The 26,032-nt window shown below is 41.6% G+C and overlaps 1 protein-coding gene across 5 annotated transcripts in view; it reads right to left on the bottom strand.

Annotated features, from left to right (window-relative positions):
* MYO1B (myosin IB) overlaps positions 1-26,032 on the bottom strand; it is a 200,084-nt gene that overhangs the window by 134,572 nt on the left and 39,480 nt on the right. For all 5 annotated transcript variants that reach the window (XM_061440561.1, XM_061440580.1, XM_061440571.1 and 2 more), the window contains one exon: positions 10,978-11,093. In XM_061440561.1, the coding sequence (XP_061296545.1) occupies positions 10,978-11,093 (116 nt within the window). The remainder of the gene's footprint in view (positions 1-10,977; positions 11,094-26,032) is intronic.

The following is a 26,032-nucleotide window of genomic DNA, read 5'->3' as shown; positions in this document are numbered from 1 at the left end:
TATCAGAAAACACACAACATCTGCTCTTAGGCCATGAGGGAATAAAGCAAACAAGTGATAAGGGACCATGAGAATTGATGACAGCAGTGAATGTCTCCATGCTGAAATTTCAAAGCTACCAGGTTTAAGGAATAAGAAAACAAGACTACAGTACCACACTCTCTTAAAAATATACACAGATAACTCTGGATCTTAAATGTAGAAAACATGAGGGTGGCGAGTTCACACACAGCAAAGGCTGGTCTATTTGCTTTCCAAACCTTAATCACCTGAGGAGAAAGGTCAGACCAAAGCACCACAGAGCCAAGGAGTTAAGAGATATAAACAACTGGACTTGGAACAAATAATTACCTTAAAAATAAAACAGCTACATGGTAATTTCATACACTAATGAGGGATTCAAATTTTACATAAAACCTTTCAGAAGCACATTTATAAACAAGTAAGGCTGAGTGATTGAGTATGAGTGGCAGTATTGCATTATGGCATCAGTGGATATTCAATATTAGAAATGCAGTTCTACACACATATTCTCTTTCAGAAGTTCAGACAAGCCACTCTGTTCACATGCTTGGATCAGGGAATATGAAGATGCCAGGGAAGAAGTGCCCCATTTCTTGTCCATGCCAACTCCCAGTACCCACAGCTGCTTTACAAGGCTGTCTCCAGACTAGCTTAGCTTTGGGGGAACTGCTTGGCATTCACACCCCCAGCTCAGCCAGGGGTCAAGACTGGCCTCTGAGCTTCCTCCCATCCCTCCGAGTCACTCCCACTGGATTCTATGGGTTTGCCTCTGAAATGTTCCATTTCCAGATGAGACTCTGCCCTCGTTCCTTCCAACCTGGATTACTGCCAAAGCCGACCAGATCCCTAAACTTCACTGTCCTTGAGTTCCCTTCCCCCTGGGGCACCAGGACAGCTCAAATCTCAGTTCAGTTCAGTCATCCAGTTGTGTCCAAGTCTTTGCGACCCCATGAACCGCAGCACGCCAGGCCTCCCTGTCCATCACCAACTCCTGGAGTCCACCCAAACCCATGTACACTGAGTCGGTGATGCCATCCAACCATCTCATCCTCTGTCGTCCCCTTCTCCTCCTGCCCTCAATCTTTCCCAGCATCAGGGTCTTTTCAAGTGAGTCAGCTCTTCGCATCAAATGGCCAAAGTATTAGAGTTTCAAATCTCAAGGCTGCCCTTATCTCTCCTGCCTGCTTAAAATTGCAAATCCTTAGCACACAAGCCCTTTGTGACCCAGATCAGCTCTTCCTCTTCCACATATATCCCCCTTCCCAGCATGCATCCTACATTCCAGCCTCTGCAGACCACAGGAATTGAGATCAAGGATGTGCCATGTCTTTGTACCTTTGTCTCTCTCCTTCAGTCCTTGGCACCTGCTGTTCCCTCTGCCAGAACACTCTTCCCTCCAAATGGCTCATCCCCTTATCTCCAGGACCCACTGGAGTATCACAGTCTCAGGAAGTAAGGCATCCCTGGCTGCCTTATTTAAAATGGTACACCATGGTACTCCCACCCCCACACAGGCCTCCTGTGTTCTTGTCACCATCTCCAACACCATTTATTTTCTTCTCTGGTTTATTGTCTCTCCCCCTGCTAGGATATAAGCTCAAAAAGGCTGAGATTTTTGCCTGGTACCTGCACTCATGCCTGGCACATGACAGGCACTCAGATAACATCTGCTGAATCACTGGATCAACACTGTTCCCTCTGCTGGGAAAATTATATCCTGGCCCTAAATGCTATTCCTTATCTATGCAGCTAACTCATTCTTCAAAAATCCTATTGTCCCATCCCCCCCGCCCTCAGGCAGGGCTTAACACCTTCTCCCTGGCATGCCCACAGCACTTTATCCATGGGGGACCACACTCAAGACACCTGCAGACAGGGGGCACTATTGATAACTATGCTGGAATGACAGGCTGTCAAGGGCAGGCCAGAACACATGGTCACTCTGATCTCCCACCTTTTGCACGGCGGTTCTATCTCTTGCGTATTCATTTACTTCCTGGTATGTCTCCCCCACTAGGCTATAAATCCTTCAGGGACAAATCATCTCTGTATCCCCAACACCTCACACATACTATGGATGCTTAATAATGCTGAGTGAATGAATGAACCATCGCTTCTGCTTGGGGATTTGGAACCCTGAGACAGGCTGGAGCAGGGAAGACAGTACACCTAGACAGTGGGCACAGCAGCAAGCACCACCCCCACCCTGGGGTGGGGAGGGGATGGTCCTCCAGGACCCACTCCCCTTGCAAGTATTTCTGTCCCATGACAGCCCTGGGGCCCTGTCTCCTAAGAGTGGTTCTCCTAAGTGCCTTACTGAACTCTGTTTCTATTACCGTTGATTTTGTTGACCTCCCCAAGAACAGACCAGTATTTGCTGGCCCTTGTTTAGACAAACTCCCACACAGTTCCCTTTGCCCCACCCATCCGGTCCAATGGTCACACAAGTCCCAACAACAGGCCACAGCAGTGAGTATTATTTCAACAACAAAGGGGGGACCCCTCCCCACCCTCTGAACACAACCTCTCCAGACAGCACTCCTCGAGTGTGTTCTAACAGTAGATGAAGTGTTATATTATTAACTCCTTTCAGGGCTGAGGCCTAAGGTGAAATGGATCTCTTCCAGAATGTTGTAGGATTTCTCAGGGCCTGTCAAAGTCCTGTAACATTCTGGCGGGAAGCAGCCTATTTTGCTAGGAATTAAATTTTTCCCTTTAATATTACATACCATTGAAATAATCATGTTTGCTGGTATGAATATGTGCTTAGCTTGCTCAAAGAATCACCTTTTCAACATAAACTTTCTTTCATGTCTGAGATATGCATTTTCTAAAGAGTGATAAAAATTTTAATTAGGGATCTAGAAATTAGAATTCAGAGACTTTGCAGACATACAGAAACACTTTTCATTAATAAATGTATCCTTCTATCACAATTCTCATGGTAAAAACATCACAGTTATATAGAACCTAAGCTTTCTGACTTTAATTTTAAAAGGTTCATAAACTGTAAGAGAAATTAGCTTAGGTCAATTTCTGCTAATAATATATATTCTAAAAGACACTATTTTGAAAATAATTCCCATAAAGCGATAGAGAATAAAAGTTTGAGTTAAACGCAGGAAGTTCAGATCATGGAGCTTCGTAAAAGCTGATTCAGTGAGAGGCCCAGGAAGCTTCCATTTAACATCTGTCCTTCACCACCACAGGGTATCACACTGCTTAAATAAACCAGTCTTTCTACATCAAGAAAGTTTTTCATCCACCATTGTCCAGAATCCAACAAGTATATGCCAAGACAAAGCAAACGTGGTGACTGCCTTCTGCTTATTTTGACCCAAGACAGTCATACAGCAAGGGAAAAGGGCAATTTTAATGATTTTTAAGATATGACATTCCATATGAGTTGTTAACTTAAGGTATTCAAACTAAAGAGTAAGATGGAGCTCAGGTGCTCCTGAGCACAAGTTACTCATGTGGATTAGAGACCTAAGCAGATACAAACCCTACCAGATCACAACCAATGGCCTACTGACTTAAACTACCTGAGAGAACATGGCTTAGAGGTGCTTTACAAGAATAGTATTTAAATTCATTTTGTTTTTCATAAGAGTTTCCCTTCCCTTCCTCTTCCCTTTTCCCCTTGAACGGATGGTTTGAACAACATCGGTTTCTGTACACTTAAGTTTGAGGATTGTCTCCTTCATGATGACAGAAATTTTATTGGCTTTGTTCACAGCTATATCCCAGTGCCTAAAAGAGAGCCTGGTATATGGTAAGCTCTCAATAAACATTTGCTCAGTAAATGAGTAACTTTCCTAAAGCAATAACCAAAAAGAATGCTAGATGGGAAAGCACAAAACCCTTTTCTGAAAGTGGTTTTCCAGAAGGGACTGAATCAATGAGAGGCTCACCTATTTCAAAAGGAAAATTAGGGAAATAATACAAAAGCCTCAGTGACAGGACATTACATCAACATTTTCTCTTGTTCTCTATCTTTCTCCCTCTTCCTCTCCTTCCCTTCTCCTTCTCTCCATCTCTCGCCTTGATAAAGTACCTTAAACCCAGTTGTAAAAGCAACCTCTATTAGAATCAGGCTCTAGTTACCATAAGACTTCTCCAAACAAATAAATTTTTACTCACAATATTTTAACTCTGCTAAGGAAAATACTGGTCACAGAACAGGAACAATGCCTGGAGCTTCTGCCCTAAACTCTATCCTAAGTCCTGGACATGCAACCACAGCACCAGCACATTGTGAGACATGGTCAGGAATGTTCTTTCTAATATGAATCTGGTTCACCCTGAAAGGAGTACAGGATTAACAAGGACTCAAAATCCACAACATCTTTCTAGCAACACCATTCTCTAAGCACTAATATCTAGCCCTACAAATTCAATCATCATAAAATTAGGGATACGAGGTTCCCTAGAGACGTCTGGAAAACTGACAGGAACACGTCTACATCCTCCCATTAATCACTTGTCCCTTTTTAGGTGACAGTAGCCAGAAATTTTTCAAGGCCTTAAGATATTTTTCTCAGTTTTTAAAATGTGTTGCAAGCTTTTCCATTTACCAGAATGCAAAGACTGCTTCCTTCAAATAGTGCATGAAATGCCTATGTAATATGACCACCATATTATACCTCAGTCTGAGAAGGACACATTTCAGCTTGCTCCGGGGTTGCAACCACTGAGAGGGGTAGGTGGTGGGGTACTTTTCCTTCTAGAGGCATGTTCCCTTCCCTAGACACTGCATAAAATTAGATGGTAAGTGCTCTACATCAGGAATAAATTGAACACTCAGTGTTGAAGAGCACTATAAAAATACTTTAGTCTACTTTATTGTAAAAATGAAAAAAACTTCTCATTATACCACATGAAGTTTTGAATAAACTCTGCAAATAGCCTTCCAAGAATAGTTTGATTTCCTTGAATTGTCAGAGGTAATACAGGCAAAATGTAATGAAACATTATTTAAAACCTCTTTTGTACTCAAGTAATGGAGCTCTTAAGAGAAAAGCATTGTGAAAGCCATGGAGATGGACAGAATAAAGTTCCTGATCTATAGAGGCTTCGGTCTCATTAAGGAGGATGATGCTGCAACACAATTAGCCACAGTAAGAAAGGTGGTGTGTAAGATCACATGAGTGGTTCCAAGAATTCAGAGGCAGGAAAAGTCACCAGTGGATCAGTCTAGGGCTGATCAAGCCTTTAAGACAGAACCTAGGAGACAGGCAGGATGTTAACAGTAGAGTTGGGATATGAGGTGGGAGACGTAGAAAGGAGAAGACATGGAAACCTGTGACTCCAGAAGGCATGTAGTGGTGTTTAGACTGGAGAGGAGGACTGAGGCTGGACTGGCAGGAGCCTGAACAGTAAGCCAAGGAACTTGAAGTTCACACAGATAGTAACGGGGACCCCAGGGGGTTTTCTGATTTTACAAAGATCCATCTGAGGGTGATAAACCCTATCTAGTGCTGCAAGGTTAACAAAAAAAAAAAAAAAAAAGCAATAACCCAAGAACAGGCCAGCTGATTTGGTAATTAACATATCAGAAAGTGTATGTCGCCACGGTAGTCTGAGTGGAGGGAGTGACCAGTTCAGTCATCCCCCTTATCTCTCCCCTATCATTCTTCCCCATCTCTCAGGTTTGGCCTTTGAGGCAGTTCTCCATGAACAGAGTTACTAAGTGGTCTGAAATGTAGCAAGTCCTCCCTGGGATATTTAAGGAAAATTCCTTATATGCAAAAACTGTAAAAACCACACTGGAAAGACATGGCTTACACAATTAGAAAGGTAAACAGTATCATCTATGCAGAGCCAGCCACCCAATGTTATCAGGCTTGAGGTGTAGCTTCAAACATAAAGGGGACAGGAATTCAAAGAAGGAGGGGAAAGAAGAGATTATGACACCAGAAAACCATTTTTGGCTTTTTTTTCCTTCCCCCCCCCCCCCAATTACTTCTATTATTTATTTTTTCTTATTAGAAAAGCAATGCATGGCTCTTACATAAAAGAACACCAAATGAGAAGAACATTAAAAAATATCCATAATACCACTCAATAGAAACAACAATTAGCCTCTTCATACAAATTCTTCAAAATCCTGTCTTACGTATATTTATTGTATATATGTACATGTGGTGTGTTAGTCTTGTCGTTCAGTTGTGTTTGACTCTGCAATCCCATGGACTACAGACCTCCAGGCTCCTCTGTCCATGGGAATTTCCAGGCAAGAATAATGGAATGGGTTGCCATTTCCTTCTCCAGGAGATTTTCCGATCCAGGGATCGAATCCGGGTCACCCGCATTTCAGGCAGATTCTTCACTGTGTGAACCACCAGGAAAGTGCTACATATGTACATATGCTTCCATAAATTAGGTAACACTGCTTGTAATTTGTCTGTGTTGTTGTTCAGTCACTAAGTCGTGTCCGACTCTTTACGACTCCGTGGACTACAGCACACCAGGCTTCCCTGTCCTTCACTATCTCCCAGAGTTTGCTCAAACTCATGTCCACTGAGTCAGTGATGTCATCCAACCATCTCATCCTCTGTCACCCCTTTCTCCTCCCGCCTTCAATCTTTCCCAGCATCACGGTCTTTTCCAATGATTTGTCTGTAGCTAACTATAATTTATAAAAGTGATTGATGGTCATTTATAACTAGCAATTAATTTACTTCATTTAACCCCTTATTCAATGGCACCTCACTCCAGTACTCTTGCCTGGAAAATCCCATGGATGGAGGAGGCTGGTGGGCTGCAGTCCATGGGAACGCTAAGAGTCGGATACGACTAAGCGACTTCACTTTCACTTCTCACTTTCATGCACTGGAGAAGAAAATGGCAACCCACTCCAGTGTTCTTGCCTGGAGAATCCCAGGGATGGGGGAGCCTGGTGGGCTGCTGTCTATGGGGTCGCACAGAGTCGGACACGACTGAAGTGACTTAGCAGCAACCCCTTATTCATGAGTTAAGAAAACATTTTTTAAAAGGAATATAGATAAGAAGCCACTGTTTACCTTCATTTTATTCATTTATACATTTCCGCTCTCTGAAAGTCACATACTTATGTAGAATGTAAATATTTTTCAGTTGTCTGACACTTAAGAAAGACCATTTCTGGACACCTTCAAAAACACATTGAGTTATGAGGGAAATATCTGGACAGATTTGCAGACTAACAGTGAACAAAAGATCAACAGAAACTTCAAATAAAATATGAGGCAAATTAATCAGCAATTTTCAAGGGACATGGTTTGAGCAGCTGCTTAAGTTATTTTTTATTCAAACTGGAACCAAGTTCCTGAAGTAGTTATCATTAGAATGCATCAAAAGCTTAAAGTCATCTTATCTTCTTATACCACAAAGATCCTCTCTTTGTGGATCCTATCTCTGAAAAGGTCAGGTTGGGTTTTAGCAGGGAAACTAGAAAGCACTAACTCTGTTTCAAATGCTGTCAAAGATGGACATTCACAAAGAATAATGAAGGAAAATGCATTAAAGTAAGTGGAAATGTCCCACCATGGAGGAGAAAATGGTAAGGAAGAGCTTGTCAGAATGTTGGAAATGTGTCCCACGTATTATAATAATTATTATACTTATCACTGTTAATAGCAGCAGCTGTCCATTACAACAGATTCCCTGCTAAGCACTGTATTTATATCAGATAATTGTATTTTCTAAATATCTTCTAGATAGTTATCCCTCACAAAAATCCTATGAGTTATTTTCCCATTGTATGCAGCCAATTAATTTCTGAGTTGATGTTTTTTTTCAAGTAATTTGCTCAAGGTTACAGAGTTTATAATGGGAAAACTGGGACTCAAACCAAATCTTGATCAATGTATTTTGAACACTTACTTTCAGGTGCTAAGCAAATTACGGTGAGCAAAAGCTGGTAAGGCAGGTAAAGCTGACAGGAATCAAATAACGTCCGAAAGAAATGTTTAACTGTAACTGTGACAAGAGCAATAGATCTGACTTTGGCAAGGACAGGGTCTAATGCAATCTAAGATCTAAAGAACAGGAGTTGCCTTGGGGGAAAGGGAGAGGAAAAGCATTCCAGGCAGAAGGCACAGAATGTGCAAAGATGACCTGATGGTGGGAAGGAATGTGCTGAGGACTGAAAAGTGAGGTGGGGAGGGAGCTGTGATATGAATCTAGCGATTTCAGATTTAATAGGTGAGATTGTACCTTTCACCCCACATACAATGTTTTATGTTCCTGTTTAGTTGTTAAGCTGTGTCCAGCTCTTTTGTGACCCCATGGACTGTAGCCTGCCAGGCTCCTCTGTCCATGGAATTTCCCAGACAAGGATACTACAGCAGATTGCCATTTCCTTCCCCAAGGAATTTTCTCGACCCAGGGAACAAACCTGCATCTCCTGCACTGCAGGCAGATTCTTTACCACTGAGCCACTATTTTACAGAGCATGGCAAAAATATCTTATCTTTATCATAGGCACTCTGGGAATTTATTGCCAGTGTGGTATTTTTCCCTTGGGGATAAAAGGTGAATTCAGGTAAGCAGTGCTATGTAGCCTCTTATAAGAATCTTTAGGAGCAGGGATAAAAAATGGATATTCCAGGGCATGAATTTCTGTGTTCTAGAGTACACATCTAGCATACAACTAAACAACCCCAAAGTGGAGATTTCAGCTGCAAATGGAAGAAATGGCATGCAGTCTCCGGAGGCAAACCGAGGCACAGCGAAGTTATCCTGGAGAGCTCAGAATGTAGGAACATAGGCAACCCAAGGATGGCAGAATAAAACTGCAGAGTAACAGGCCTAATGTGAAAATGACAGAATGTATTTCCAGCTGAGAGGCACGGCAGGTAACTATTCTCACATCCCTGCTCCCCAACCCAGAGCTGGGTGGCTTTGATAAATGGCTGATTATTCTGAGACAATTTCCTCTCTCAGATGGCGCCAGAGGTAAAGACCCCATCTGCCAATGCGGGAGATGTAAGATACACAGGTTCAATCCTTGAGTTAGGAAGATGCCCTGGAGAAGGAAATGGAAACCCACTCTAGTATTCTTGCCTGGAAAATCCCATGAAGACAGAAGCCAGGTGAGCTACAGCCCACAGGATCACAAAGAGTTGGACACGACTGAAGCAACTTAGCACACACATATGCACACACAATAGTACCTACCTCACAGAATTATTTTGAGAATTACATGAGTTACAATACACGTCAAGTATTTAGAGAAGTACTTGCACACAGTAAGTATTCAATAAATACAAGCTATTACTGCTACTATTATTATTAATGCTATTACTGTAAAAGGCAGTAAGCAGTTAAGGAAAGGAAAACACCTGCAAATATATATCTAAGACAATGGCTTCCTAGGTGGCTCAATGGTAAAAGACTCCACCTGCCAATGAAGGAGATGTTGGGAACATCCCCTGGAGGAGGAAACGGCAACCCACTCCAGTATTCTTGTCTGGAGAATCCCATGGACAGAGGCAGGTTATAGTCCATAAGGTCATAAAGAGTCAGCTACAACTGAGTGACTGAACACATGCGCCTGCACACACACACACACGCGCGCACGCACGCACAACACAACAGGTCCTCAAACTTGCAAATACCTCTGAATCACCTGGAAAGCTTGTGTAAAATGTAGATTCCTGGCCTACTAGAGTAAGGCTTACGAAACTAAATTTCTCCTATGCTCCTGGCACAATATTGATATAGCTGATCTAAGCACTTAAGAGGCATGACTTGAAGGCTGAGAACTTAAAACAAATCTTAAGGCATCTAATAAGGTATTTCCTTGTAGGGACTTATAAAGAGAACTTTATCAAACAAATTTCAGATTTTATTTTTGCTAAGGCAAAATGAAACAAATTCACTTACAAAATATACTCCTAAGGAGCAAACTGAATAATCAGAATCTACTTGATTGGTAAAATACAGTGTTTAGTTTTAATAACCACTCCCACAAATTATTTAAATCTTTAGTTTCAAACAGTTCAAAAATATTACTGTATGCTCCACTATCAAAAAAAAAAAACCAAAAACCTAAAATCAGTATCTGGACAGTAGTGTGCATGTTCTTTAATTATCAGATTTATTTTCTAGTAAAAATAATAGAGCCCATCTTCAATCATACACAAAAAATTCTTTTCTGCTAGGACACAACTAAAACTCTGCAGATTCTCTGACTTTAGCTCAGGGTTTCTCACTAGGTAACTAGTGTAGATTATTGGTTGGTTGGTTTTAGTCACTAAGTCATGTCCAACTCTTGTGGTTGGTTTCAGTCGCTAGGTCATGTCCAATTCTTGTGACCCCTTGGGCTGCAGCCTACCAGGTTCCCCTGTCTGTGGGATTCCCCAGGCAAGAATACTGGAGTGGGTTGCCATTTCCTTCTCCAATTATAGATTATTACTTATGGGAATTATTTACAACGACAAGTGACCTTCTCAGAAAAATCAAACAAGTGACTAACTTCAAGGAAGGTGAAATCATTGGCCTAATGCACACATCTGGTGAACAATGTCCATGAAGATTATAAACTGAAGGTATTATTTATTTCTTTTTCTCAAAACCCATTACACAATCCAACACTTGGAATCTTTCTTGACCCAACAAAGGCATGGAAACACTGCTTGGGCTGTTTATAATAACAAACAATGCACATTCCTGTTTTATTTGCAAAAATAATTAGCAGCAGCTGCTACTTACACAGAATTTTTAACAGAAAATACTTTACATACTGAAACCAAATACTTCAGGACTTAAAGAGCCTGAGGACAAATGAAGTCTTCTTTTTTTTAAATTTAAAATAAGCTGTAACAATTAGCTTCTATGTTCCTTCATCTGATTTTTAAAAATGACTAATAACATTTTCCTGAGACTCAAAGGAAACAGCTGGACACATCTGTCAACTCAACATCCCTGGAGTGAAAGAGAAACTTGATACTTTAATACCATACTTACATATGAGGGCTCAGTTCATAGAAATTTCTGTTCCTGTAATCTTCCACTTTCTCTGGTGAATAAATGGGCAATGACCGGTATGGGTTAACGGATATAACCACACTTCCAATGTATGTCTGCAAAAGAAAGAATAAAATACAACCATTTTACCATCTTAAGTCTTAGTGTTGCATGGCTTTATCCTTTTAAAAACACTGGTTCTAGTATACTCCAGTATAAAATAAAAAGTTTTAACAGTGGTACGTCCTGAAAATAATTTCAAAATTTAAAAAATAAAAACACTAGTTCTACTGCCTGATCATTTTGTACTTTTCAAGAACACTTTACATCTCTGAAGATAGATGGCCGATAATGTTTATTTTGCTGATACAGGAAAGCACAGATTTATACATTGAAAAAAGCTTTCAAAATAAATCTCTAGATTAACTCATGATCCTGAATAAGAGTCCTCCACAACCGTCATACTTGCCAAAAATTTCGTCACTGACCACAGCTAATTGTCAGCAAGACTATGCTTTCCTGGATTCCAGCTACAACTGGTGCTTCCCTCTCTCATCTTTATCCTCCAATTTCAGTCTATAGTGACCCAGGCTTCCCCTCCTCCCTGCCTACACCCATACCTATCCAATGGGACCTTGACTTTGGCACTGCCCTTTCATAGTCTGTCCATCTCTACAATGGGCTCAGACCACATATAACTCAATATCAGAGTTACAGCTTTCCCTTGGGCATCTTGCTTGGAGAATCCCATTGACAGAGGAGCCTGGCGGGCTACATTCCATGGAGTCACACGAGTCAGACACAACTTAGTGACTAAACCACCACCACCACCATTCAAACAAAATAATTTCATATTACATCTAATGGACTTCAATATCAGAATTGAAAAGTACTTGCTGAAAGAGTACATTTCATGTTGAATTTAAATTTAATGTAGAATTTAAATGTACTTTCAGAAGGATCCATGCTGTTATCTTAGCAGACAGTAAGCCTCTCACACTGCAAACCATAACATTATTTATGTTTCTTTCCATTTCTATCTTAAATTCTCAGCAGCAAGAACAGAGTTGGGTTAGGTCACTTTGCACAAAGACTACCACAATGCTGCAAGCAAAAGTTACTTAACTGTAACTCATCTTAGCAGTTTCCTTTTTCCTTTCAGTTTTAACATTATAAAGATGGCAGGAAGGGGGATGCTAACAAAAAAGATGTCAGTTATGAAAAGGTTTTTAAAGAAAAAGGTAAAAAAAGAAAGAAGAAAAAGCTCACTTCCAACTTCCCCACCTTTCTAGGGTCAAGCAGCAAAAGGTGACATTTTTAGGCCAACAAGTTTTTCCAGTACTGTCACCACTGGATTCAAGGAGACTGTTAGATCTTTCTAGAAAATTAAACAGAATAGAAAACAGAACAGTAAAAATGTTCTGATCTTTTTTTCAAAACGTGGGTCACAATTATTTTAATTATAAAAGCCTTTTCCCCCAACCTGGAAAACGGAACAGGTCACTTTTATATCTATTTTCATCCTATAAGGTCGGAGAAGGCAATGGCACCCCACTCCAGTACTCTTGCCTGGAAAATCCCATGGATGGAGGAGTCTGGTAGGCTGCAGTCCATGGGGTCCCTAAGAGTTGGACACGACTGAGTGACTTCACTTTCACTTTTCACTTTCCTGCATTGGAGAAGGAAATGGCAACCCACTCCAGTGTTCTTGCCTGGAGAATCTCAGGGACAGGGAGCCTGGTGGGCTGCCGTCTATGGGGTCGCACAGAGTCGGACACGACTGAAGTGACTTAGCAGCAGTAGCAGCAGCATCCTATAAGAATACAATCTTAGCAAGAGCAGACAAGACTGCTGCTGTAAAGAAAGACTCTCAGCTCCCACGCAATTAGGGTGCAGGGTGTCTATTTCCCAGTAGAATGGGAAAGAATAGAGATCTCTTTCAGTGAATATTCAGGACTAATCTCCTTTAGGATGGACTGGTTGGATCTCCTTGCAGTCCAAGGGACTCTCAAGAGTCTTCTCCAACACCACAGTTCAGAAGCATCAATTCTTCAGCGCTCAGCTTTCTTTATAGTCCAACTCTCACATCCATACATGTGCTCATTCCTATCAGACTTCTGTGCTGCACTGGCACTCCACCTGGTCCCTCTGTCCCAAAAGGGCTCACAGAGCAATACCTACTGGAATCCAGAGCCTGTTCTTCTATTCAGCTGATCACACCAAAAAGGACTCCTTCACATAATGCCAAAGACTACTTCCCAATTAGGTTCTATCTACCTTCTCCACCAGGGGCAAGTCTGGTTCCCATTACCCTCAGTGGATGGATGGATGGATGGATGGATGTGATCAATCCATGTCCTTTTTCACTCCATGTAACCAACCTCCTAGCAATCCTAGCTTACCATCTCCATACTCCCAGCCCTCAGCACCCCGAGTTCTGAAGCGTGCACATCACCGGACATGGAAGGCCCCCTCCACTCTCACCATCCTATAGACCCGGCCTCTGACGTCTAAGAGGGAAGAGAGAAGGGAAGGGAAAGGAGTGGGGAGAAAAGGCAAAGGGAAGAGGGAGAAGAAAGGCGCTACCTTTCCACAAATGGCATGTTCAATTATCAAGTTTATCTCTCACTTCTCAAGGGCAGACATTAAACCAAGAATGTACAAACATTCCTACGTCAAAACAATCTCATACTTCAGATATCTCTAGAATTCCAGAACAGGCGCCTTGTAAATACCCAAATAATACTCAAAAGAGAGCTCCTCCTGTGATGACAGGGAAAACTGAAATCTTTACTGGAGGCCAGGCACCCCACAGGCTCCACTCTCCAGACCACAATCCGGAATCCAGAGGAAAGGGCCCAGACAGACAAATAGCACAAGGACCAAGCATTTAATTCTATAGGAAAGTTCTTCCAGAACCTCATCCTCAGAGATTCTATTTCAACTCTCTAGAGAAGGGCCAGAGAAGGCAATGGCACCCCACTCCAGTACTCTTGCCTGGAAAATCCCATGGATGGAGGAGGCTGGAAGGCTGCAGTCCATGGGGTCGCTGAGGGTCGGACATGACTGAGCAACTTCACTTTCACTTTTCACTTTCATGCATTGGAGGAGGAAATGGCAACCCACTCCAGTGTTCTTGCCTGGAGAATCCCAGGGATGGGGCATCCTGGTGGGCTGCCATCTATGGGGTCGCACAAAGTCGGATACGACTGAAGTGACTCAGCAGCAGAGAAGGGCCAGGCATTCGCATCTTTAACAGTCTCCCCAGAAAAAGAACCAAGTAACCAAGGTTAAAAACACTGCTTGATGCCTTCACCCTCAGGGCTCACAGGACCAGGTTTTACTTTCAAACACAGCTGCGTTGGCCTGTCTTATACTATTTTACCTTCCCCTTTAAATCGTGCTATGTAATTAATTCCATGAACACTTCAAAAAGAAAAGAAAATTCTCCCAGCTTCAGTTACTTTCATCTTAGCCACATTTATAATAAACTCAGCATATGGCATCTCAGTACACTACAGAGAAACAGCAGCTTCACCTGTAAACTGGGGCCTTCCCATGGCAGTATGTTTCAAACGTTTGACTATGACTCAGCGTAAAAAATATTTTCATCACAACCAAGTACTTGTGCTTGAATGTATATTTACATACACATGCATGTAGACATATGCATGAAATAAAAATTTCACAAAACCATAAATATCCTTATCATATGCAATGTACTGATATTCTTTGCTCAACGCTATTCATTTTCATTACAAAATGTTTTAAAACTAAATGGTTTTCATCACTTAAAGGCTCAATCTTGCAGTTTAAAAAATACTGCTAACTGAGCACTTCATTTTTTTTAGCTGTCGATGGCTTTGAGATGCCATTGAAAGCTATGAACCTTCTCTCTCCAAAAAACATACATGTAATATGCACACAGAGTTTGCATACAGTTGATATACCAGATTACAAGTTCCCACCCTAAGGAAAGAAACAACAGCCACTAATGGAAAAAGAGAGACAGAGGGAAAGGGGGAAAAGAGAGAAAAGCAAAGAAAAAAGAAAAGGAGTAAGAAGTGGTCAAAATAATTCTAAAAGTATAAAAATGAAGAGTCATTTAGAATAAGAGCCAATAGCTCAGCTCAGTTGGCCCTGAGTGCTTTATTACAGCACTGAGTCAGAACACAGCCTAACAGTTAAGGGCCAAAATGAGATAGACAGTATTCTGTTTCTGTTGACAAGGACACATATAATACATTTCGGAAAGATATCTAACCAGAAACACTTTTTTTTCAAGTTAAAAGGGAAAGCCTTTTTACAGTTTTAATATTTTGTGTGTCTCAACTATGCAGAACTGTATACATATTCTTCCACAAGGCCAGGTTCACGAAACGCTAGCAAACATACAGAACAGTCACAAAGGTGTCACATCTTCATATCATAGTTCTTCACAGTGCAACAATAAGATCTTTAGAAGCCCTAACCCTGAAAGCTTATATTTCAATTCCCCATATGAAATTGAAAATAAAACTATAAATAAGCCATAAATACCATAGGAAATCCTATAGTGACTTCTTTTCACCATGATGATTACTTGGAGGCTTCTTTTCAAATATCATATTCTTCCAAAATATTTTTGAAGCCCCTGTTCTGCTGAGGCTCTAATTTGGCATCCCATATGTCAGCTTCTTCCTTTCTTCAGAACGAATTTTAGCCATTTATTTACAGTCACCGCAGTTTCTTAAAAACTCACCCCAACAGTTATTAAAGTTTCTTGTATATAATATACACTGAAGCACCTTTTTACTAAACTCTTCCTAAATCACCATGAGACAGAAATGAAGTCTCCATCTCAATGTCCTTAACAACGGAGCACAAAGAAGTTAAGTGGTATGACCACATTATCTAACAAAAGTGGAATCAGGACAAGGAGCCAAGAATCTGTTCTCTTTTCATGAGAGCACACAGTCCATGCTGCTGTCAGGCCTGGGAAGCTCTGGCAAAAAGTGGCCAAGAACACCTCATCACAGGAACTTGTGTTGTACAGTGCCTTACAACAGGGTCTTCACCTTTGTATAACAGAGTGACTCTGTTGGGCAGAAGCCTCTTTCTGACTATCTGAGGAATGGAGACATCCTTACACCACCAGAAATAAACAAAAAAGAAAAGGGGAGAGAAGATTTTCTAGTTACAGGAAAATTTTGTATCTCAACGGAAAAGAATTTTTTTTCATGTTTATTCCAGCACATAAAGTTGTGCCTACGTCTTGAAGAAACGCAAGACACTGTGTCACAATCATCCTTTTAACTTGAGAGAAACGAATCAGCAAGGTGGCAATAGAACAGGTCATGTTTATTTAAATAGTTCACTTAATGCTAATTATTTAGTCTAAAATTTCATCAAAAAATATTCAAGAATATGTTGGAGTTCTCCAAGTCCTAGTCTCCAAGTCATGTTATTTTCACCTCTAAAGTAATAATAGTTCAAATCCAGAAGGGGTCAGGACTCAAATAAAGTAAAAATAACCTTTCACAAGGCTGCACAACCACATGGTCTTGACTGAATTTAGGCTACAGCGTTTAACAAGTAAGCGGCAAATTTTTCAAGAGCCTTCTTTATGCAAAATATCGTATTAGGCACAGTGAAAATGTAAGACACTCCTGTGGCCTATGCCCTGAGGAGGTTATAACAGAGCTTAGGAGGTGAGACTTCTATATCATAAAACATAAAGTTTAAGGGTTATCCACTCTAGCCACAAAAACAGATGAAATAGGATTTAAGTGATTCTTAGCTAAATGAATGCATTAGTCTTCTTTCTAAAGGAGTGCTTTGGGTTTAAATGAAGGTCACTGTCAACTGCAGAGGTCCAAGAATGTTCCAGAAGTTAGAGGACTTGGGCAGGTCTAAAAGGATGGGCAAAATTCAGATAAAGTAGCATTCCCCCGAATAGTAGCATGAGATTTGGTTTTCAGATCACAGTTGAACCCTCCCCTTTAAAAAATTTTTTTGCTAAGATTGTTGTACGCTTCAAATGTATTTTTTTTTTAACTATGAATTGCTGGAGACTCAAAGCAGATATCTGCGCACCCAGGTTCAACTTTGGCTCACAAGTGCCAAAAGGCAGAAGTAACTCAAGCGTCCACAGATGGATAAATGGGAAAACAAAATATGGTAGACAGATATAATGGAATATTACTCAGCCTTTAAAAAAAGGAAATTCGACACATGCTATAACAAGGATTAAAACATGGATAGCAACATAAAGCGGAGAAGCCAATGGCACCCCACTCCAGTACTCTTGCCTTCTTGCCTGGAAAATCCCATGGACGGAGGAGCCTGGTAGGCTGCAGTCCATGGGGTCGCTAGGAGTCCGACACGACTGAGCAACTTCACTTTCACTTTTCACTTTCATGTTTTGGAGAAGGAAATGGCAACCCACTCCAGTGTTCTTGCCTGGAGAATCCCAGGGACGGGGATTCCTGGTGGGCTGCTGTCTATGGGATCGCACAGAGTCAGACACGACTGAAGCGACTTAGCAGAAGCAGCAGCAGCAGCAGCAGCAACATAAAGGCCCACCCAGTCACACTTCAGACAAAGAGAAACAAACAGCTTACCTTGAACAAAGACCTTTTGTGAATAACAGCCTAGAAAATAAGACTGGGATCAAATTGCAGACAGCTTCAAATGTCAGGGTGAAGAGTCTGAGCTTCAGTCTGAAGGCAGTTTTGAAGTAAAAGTCAGTGTGTAGGGTGAAGGGGTTAGATGATGAAACTGACTGAATTTGAACCCAAGTCACCCTTGGCCCATAAAAAAGGCTTCCGAATTGTGGTGCTGGAGAAGATTCTTGAGAGTTCCTTGGACTGCAAGAGTTCAAATCATTCAGTCCTAACGGCAATTAACTCTGAATATTCATTGGAAGAACTAATACTAAAGCTGAAGCTCCAATATATTGGCCACCTGAAGCAAACAGCCAACTGATTGGAAAAGACCCTGATGCTGGGTAAAATTGAAGGCAGAAGGAAAACAGTGTGGGAGAGGACGAGATGGTTGGATGGCATCACCACTCAACAGACATAAACTTGAGCAAGCTCCCGGAGATACTGGAGGACAGGGAAGCATGGCGTGCTGCAGTCCATGGGGGTCGCAAAGAGTCGGACATGACTGAGCGACTGAACAACATCCTGACTTACATACTGAGCTTTATGCTCAGATTCCATGACATACAACATTACAACGCTTCAAATATTATCTAGCAAAGTTTTTTAGTTTTTATGTGAACCTGGGTGCATTATTGAACCTCTCCAACTGCAGTTTCATCTCTGGACAAGGAGGACAAGACTGGTTCTTCCCCTTGTCCAATCTGAGGGTTAAAAGAGATTGTGTGTCAAAGCACAAACCACAGCACCTGACACACAGCAAGTATTCCATAAATACTATCTACTTTGATTAGGGAAACTCACAGTTTGACTCTACTGGAATCTAATGGCTATTATGGACTCGAGTATCTCAGTTAAATTCATCAGTGAGCCCTATGACACTTATCAAATGGTCTTACCAAATGGTCTCTGTATACAGGGAACAGGCGAGTTATCAATATCACAGGGGTGCATGAGGTATGTATGGTCTTAATGAAGTTGGTATGAAAGCCTGAGATACACAAAATGCCTGGATAAGGAAAGCTGGTGGAATCTGCAGCAATGACAACATGCTACTCACTTCACACGGAGGAATTTACCCTCTTCTTGGGTCTTGGATCTTGGGAATTTGATCACAAGACATTAAAACATTACATGCCACAGCATTTTTAATTTAGACATCTGTCTTAATTGGTTTTTGAAAGACAGTTTGGTCTACCAACTCTTCAGTTCAAAATTGTGAAAAGCTGGCTGCCTATGTGAAAAATTATAAACATAAGGTCAATAACAATTAGGCTTCTATCTGGGTCTTATATCAAGAACAATGGAATTCAGTAAGTACACCTCACAAGCCCAGTCTAAAGAACAGATTTGTGGTATAGAAGAATAACAGCCTAATTTTCACAGAGGAAGAAACTGAAGACTTTAGAAGGTTTTAAAAACCTACCGAACCTCCCACGCTTAGTGGCAGAGACAGTTTCATGCCAACACTCTCACTGGAGTCTGTGATGCGAGAAGACAGAAGTATGATTTGGTCAGGCTCTGTCAGCTGCTGGGCACAGAGATGCTCTCTAGTTACATCAAGTATAGAGAGTTCTATTATAATAATGACACACTCAAGAACTCCCCGAGGAACCCATCACTGAGCTACCAGAAAAGCTGGGACCCAAGCCCACCCAAGAGTGAGTGTGGATGAGTGTAAGAGTGCATTATAGAATAAAGTAACTTGAGTTTGTGAAGACTTCCTTTCCAGGCCCAGTATCCATGTGCTCATCCCGTGCTCATCCCCTGCTCACGTCTCTGCTTTTTCTGGGCCTGCTACTGACTGATCTTCTCACTTTCTACTCCATAGCTGGCCCACTGCAAAGACTTATTCATAGTTTCTGCCTGTACATGGCCCATCATGGCCTCACTACATCGTGACTGCCAGCCTCTGCTCCTGTTGATATAAATTTTTTTCCAGTACTTCTCAATTCAAAGTTGGAGGAAAGAACCAAGCCCTGTTCATCCTTTTATCTATGTTGTGCCATCAATCACTGGCCTTGGCTTAGCAGGTTTATCAGGTTAGCCTGGCCCCTGTCAGTCTAGTCGGAGACATGCCTTAACCACCATATGATAATCCTTTGTTCTTGGGCTGCCATTTTAGACTATGAATTAAGGAACTATATATGAGTTCTATGCTACACCAAAATACCAACTAAAAATATCACCTCGGGCAGTTTTATTTCAGAGCAGGATAACACAATACTACCTCATCTTCGTTGAAATAAACTCTGTAATGAATAAGTATTTTCCAAATATGCACCATTTTTAAGACTCTCTTAATGAAGGTACAGAATGGTCCCACATTACAGCTTTGCTACCAGCTACAAGTCTTGAAAATAATATTATGCAGCTAACTGAAAGTAGTAATCCAACAAAAAGGCTTCCCTAGTGGCTCAGTGGTAAAGAATTCACCTGCCAATACAGGAGACTCAGGTTCTATCCCTGGGTCAGGAAGATCCCTTGGAGAAGGAAATGGCAACTCACTCCAGTATTCTTGCCTGGGGAAATCCCATAGACAGAGGAGCCTGGCAGGCTACAGTCCATGGGCCACGAAAGAGTTGGACATAACTTAGAGACTAAACAACAACAATCCAACAAAAACGAGATCTGTATGATGGATACCAAAGAAGGAGGGGCAAGGGGAAAAAGGGAGTACGGAGAGACAAAGAGTCAGAGAAGGGGAGAGACAGAAAAATATTATACTTATAAGAAAATCTCAGGGTCCCAAATCTTGGACTAAAGTCATTCTGGGTTTCTAAGATTTTCTGATGGTCATGGCCCCAACTAGGTATACCGCTTCAACTATGTGTCAAGCACTGGGCTAAAATGTCTCTTAATGTCCAACACAACTCAACAAGATAAGCATCAAGACACGTATATTATAGATGAAAGAACTGACCATCACTCACTTCAATGGTCACAGTGGTTGTGAGTGGCCAAGATACAACCTTGTTCTGTCAGCCCATGCCTGTCCCAATACGCCACATCGTGTCTCACCCTCCACCTCTCCACAACGGAGCTGAATGAAGAAAGGAGCCTCTCCTTAGAAATTAGAATTATCATTAATACCTATCTGTACTACAGATGTAAGAGCAGAAATAAACACATATATAGAAGGGAGGGCTGAATCAGCCACATGAACTGGGCACACGTCTCCCGTGCTGAACTGTTTCCTCTACTCTGTGCTTCATCTTCCTTTTTTAAGATCCTGCAGTGAAAGCACAGACTCTTAACCAGTGGACCACCAGGGAGGAAGTCGCCCTACTCTATGCTCTCAAAGGTAAAGGACCACATGCAGCTGTCCAGTGAACAGGATGAAAATCAATCTCCTCCCAAGATCTTCTCCCATCTTCCAGAGATAAAAACACCATCCTACAGGTTGCTGTCACTTTTCTTTGACTAGGGAACACCTAGTTTAGAACTGAACATACTTGTTCCCTGCCACACTAGTTCATGTCACTGCACCATTGAATGCTCACTCAACACACAGCAGGAATACTGATTATCACTTCCATTATCTGCCTGGGTTGTTGAGACTGCCTTGCTCCAAACCCACACATTCTTCAGTATCACATTCAATTATGTTGAACAGCACTCTGCAGGCCGAGAATCCTTCCCTATTAGTGGTATCAATGGTGTGCATGATAACTGTAAAGTCAACAGGACTATTAGTAAGAACTACAGATCCAGACTTTCTGGGTGTGAATCCCTGCACTTTTACCACTGTGTGATCCTGGTCAGGTTACTTAAGTCTTGCTGAGCCTCTTTCTTCATATGTAAAATGAAGATAGTTTTAAAAGCTACAGTGCCTAAGACTCTAGTAAAACTTAAACACTCTGTGTTAGTCACTCAATCGTGCCCAACCCTTTGCAACCCGCCAGGCTCCTCTGTCCATGGGATTTCCCAGGCAAGAATACTGGAAATTGAAAGTGAAAGTGTTAGTTCCTCAGTCCTCACTGGACTCTTTGCGACCCCAAGGACTGTAGCCTGCCAGGCTCCTCTGTCCATGGGCTTCTCCAGGCAAGAATACTGGAGTGAGTTGCCATTTCCTTTTCTAGGGGATCTTTCCGACCCAGGGATTGAACCCAGGTCTCCTGCATTGCAGGCAGATTCTTTACCATTTTAGCCACCAGGGAATCCCAAGAATACTGGAGCGGGTTGCCATTTCCTTCTCCAGGAGATTTTCCTGACTCAGGAATCAAACCTTCATCTCCTGTATTGCAGTCAGATTCTTTATCGCTGAGCCACCAGAGAAGCCTTAGTCTCCCGTCAAATCAAACTTCAGGTATGACTTCAATCAGAACATTTACATTTAATATATTTAAATATAAAACAAATATATCAAGTACTAGATAGTGCCTGCATGATGAAACAACTCTCTAGGCTTGGCAAATAACAGATAAACATGTGTCCATTTTGCAAGTTTAAAGAGGAAAAATTTTTCCAATCACCAAAGGTTTTAAGAGAGCTTGGACAGGTTGAAACTGGCAAGCTTTTACCAAAAAATAATTGTTTTGAAACGCATTATAAAACAGTCCAAGAGTTAGACTGTGCTCAGAAAGACACAACAGCCTCGTGACTGTTTTTCACAGCATTAGGAAGCTTTATCTAGCTTCCTAATGCTATGACTACATTCCAAACATCAAAGCTACACTCCTGAAAACACATGATTTGTTCTTCATGTTTCCTTAACAATCTACCTTTTCAGCTAGCCAAGCAGGCAGTGTATGCTCACTATGAACCCCTCACAAACAGTGAAGTCTAGGCATTTCATTCCACCAGCTCAGGAGTCCCTCCTTCTTCCCCTATTTGGTTAAGGCATGACGGGAGGTGGCATTAAAGAAGGTTCTTGTTTCACACAAATTTGCTGGGTCTGGGTTCTCTGGGAAAGACTGATCCATTTAGATAAAGGAGAACCCCTTACTTCCAACTTTAAAACAAAACAAAATTTTTTCATTTTAAATCAAACTTACATGATCTGGAAGATGACCTACCTAACTAGCATTACTTCTAGAAATGGGACTAGAGTACTGAAATAAGAAAATTACATTTTTATGTTATGTATCCCAATACTACCTGTTTTTTGTTTTCTCAAGAGCATTTGTTATTTTTGTAATTTTTTTCAAGGCTGTTTAAAGGAAATAAAAAAAAAAAAAAGCTGGAGAACGTCTAGGTAGCAGGAATAGCACTAAGTGGACATCTGAACTCTGCCAACAACCCTGTGGGCTCGGAAAAGGGACGAACCTCCAATGAGACTGCAGTCCTGGCTTATATCTTGATGGCAGTCTTCTGAGGTCCTGAACAGAGGACCCACCTAAGCTGTCCCACAAAAAGAGTCAGATAATAAATGTACATTATTTTAGGTCACTAAATTTGAGGCAATCTATTCTGCAGCATGAGAAAACTAGTACACCATTTATACCAAATTCTCAGGAATAAATGTTACCCTCAGGAGGTAGGAATTTTCATGTGCATAAATGAAAAGTGACTTTGACACGTCAAATAAATATATAAATGTTAACTAGAATTATTTTCACTTGCTTTGCAATATTTTAAACCAAATATACTTACATTTAAATATCTTTCATAAGAGCATTGAATCTCATCCTTACAAGGATCCTAATTTTACTACTGACTTCTAAAAATTAAGACAATTTTTACTAGACTTTGAAAGCAGTCTTATCTACAATTAGTTTGACTTAAGATCCTAAAATTGGACTAATTTAAACCTCTATATCTAGATGATCCCCACCTGACAATCAGATAGAAAACAAACTAAATCTACTTGTCAGCATCAAAAATACTTCCTGTCAGAGAATGGACACCTTGGTTCTTTAGTTTCCAAATTTGCCCTGGGCCTTGTTCTTGCCTAAATTGCACCTTTCCTGTTCCTGAACAGAACCACAGTCCTGACCAGTCACCCTAAAAACAGCATCACGTCTGGCTGGGTCTCCTGCATTACCAGTACACCTGAAATCCTGCCACTATCCCATCTGGCTGAGGGCGGGGGCGGGGTGCCAGAAGAAGGTCTGACAAAGGACAGGAAAGAGTACAGCATAGCAGGGCTCAGGAATGTCACAGCCAGCATTTCCCACCACTGGCTGACCCCACAGCGACCGCTGGAGCACTAGCTTGCCCTGCAGCTGGGCCCAGCCTGCACCATACTCTGCCAAGAGTGAGGAATCAAAGCAAATAGTCTCTGATTCTACACGTTACCCCATCAGACCAACATGCCCTCTATCTGTTCTCACCCGATCCTCCTCCATCCATCTCCAGTGGAACAGTCTTCCCACGGGGACCACGTCAATATCTGGAACTGTCTCAGATTTAGAGACTCTGCTCGACTACAGACAGAGTGATAAACCAACTTCAGCCTTTGAAAATCAGTGTGTGAACCCAACTCAAAGCAAAGAACAGATAATCCTGAAGCATGCATTAATATCTTTCATAAAATACCAGATCCTACTTTTATGAGGATCCTAATTCTAGTACCAGCCTCTAAGATCAAGACAATTTTTATCAAGACTTTCAAAGCAGTCCTTTTACAGCTACAATTCATTGAACATGAGATCCTAAAACTGGACTAATTCAGACTTCGACAGCTAGATGATCCCCATCCTGACAATTCAGATAGAGAACAAACTCAAAGTGCTTGTCAGCACCAAAAACACTTCTTATTCAAAGGAGGGCTGCAAGAAGCATAGCAGATTAAAACAAACAAACAAACCATATGCATCACAGAAGAAAAGAAAACTCAATGACTTCAGGAGCAAAGATTTCAACATAATTTCCCTTAAGTTGATGGACTTCAACTACACCCTTCTCCCCTGGGGCTCCTGTTTACTCTGCCCTGCCTTGAGGAGTTGGCCAGGAGAAAAAGCTTAAGAAGTGTGCCTCTGGGTGCACTTCAAGCTTAGAATTTCAGTAATAAATGCTTCTCACAGGACGTGTCCTTCAGCCTGGTAACAACACGAACCAATAAAGCCACTTCACTACAGAATTCCCTATCAAGCCTGTGGGGCTTCCCTTGCGGCTCAACTGGTAAAGAAACCCTCTGCAATGCGGGAGACCCAGATCCCTGGGTTGGGAAAATCCCATGGAGGAGGGAAAGGCTATGCACTCCAGTCTTCTAGCCTGAAGAATTCCACGGACTGTATACTCCATGGGCTCGCAAAGAGTCCCGACACAACTGAGTGACTTTCACGCACACACCAAGCCTGAGGGGCTGACAGCAGAGGGTCTAGTCAGCATCAACTCCTGTATTCAGTAGACTATTTAACCTACTTACACACAATCCACCTATTTTGTTGTTGTTTTTTCTTTAATTTAAATTTATTTTTAACTGGAGGATAATTGCTTTAAAATATTGTGTCAGTTTCTACCATCTAACAACATGAATCAGCCATAGGCATACATATGTCCTCTCCTTCCTGAATCTCCCTTCCACCTCCCAACCCTCCAGGTTGTCATAGAGCACTAGATTTGAGCTCCCTGGATCATACAGCAAATCTCCAATGGCTATCTAATTTTACATATGGTAATGTCTATGTTTCAGAGCTACTCTCTCAATTCCTTCCACCCTCTTCTTCCCCCACCAGCCCTGCCCACAGTCTGTTAACCCATCTACTTTGGAAAAAGCTGACCCTTCCCCAAACCTCAGAGTAAACATTTTCTTAAGCCATTCAGCTCCTTCTGGTCACCTGGCCACAGTCACCTGTGGTGACTTGGATTGAAGAGTATGTGTGACTCAATGGCCTACCCAGAGTTCCAGGTTTACCTGACAGGATCACTAGGGATTATAAATGCTGTAGAGAGGTGATCCTGTGAGAACTCTGTGAAGGAAGGGACTATTTCTTACCTGAAGATAGGGTCGTGGCAGGAGGAGGGTGGACGGCAGGATACAAGAGCATGTACTCAGATCTAGAGCTGCAAAAGCTCTGAGCAAAGCCAGAGTTCTGAAGTCTGAGCCACACAGCCCTCCATTCACTGGCCCCCTTATCAACCACAGCATGAACAAATGATTGTTCAATACGTCTGCATGATGAATCACCCAAGACAATCACACACTTTTACAGAATGAAATAAAGCCAGGAGACTATGAGAGGGACTTAAAAAAAAAAAAAACAAAAACCCTGCATCTTTCTGGGAAAGAATTTAAAAAAAAAAATGAAATGCAAGATAGTAAAATATCACATGTTATTAACTTGGCCTTTGATACCAGGCTAAACAATTTTGTAGCAAAACCATGAACAAAAGCAAAGCAGAAATATTATCAGAATAAAGGCCAAGAAACAGATTTCCCAAGGATGGTATATACAATTTGTGGGGTTACAGAGGTGGGATGATCAAATTTATTGTCCTGTATTTTTGGTTAATTACAAAACCAA

The sequence above is a fragment of the Bos javanicus genome, chromosome 2, assembly GCF_032452875.1.
Source record: "Bos javanicus breed banteng chromosome 2, ARS-OSU_banteng_1.0, whole genome shotgun sequence".
Taxonomy (NCBI): domain Eukaryota; kingdom Metazoa; phylum Chordata; class Mammalia; order Artiodactyla; family Bovidae; genus Bos; species Bos javanicus.
Note: the sequence above shows the minus strand (reverse complement) of the source record. Positions and strands in the feature narration are given on the sequence as shown.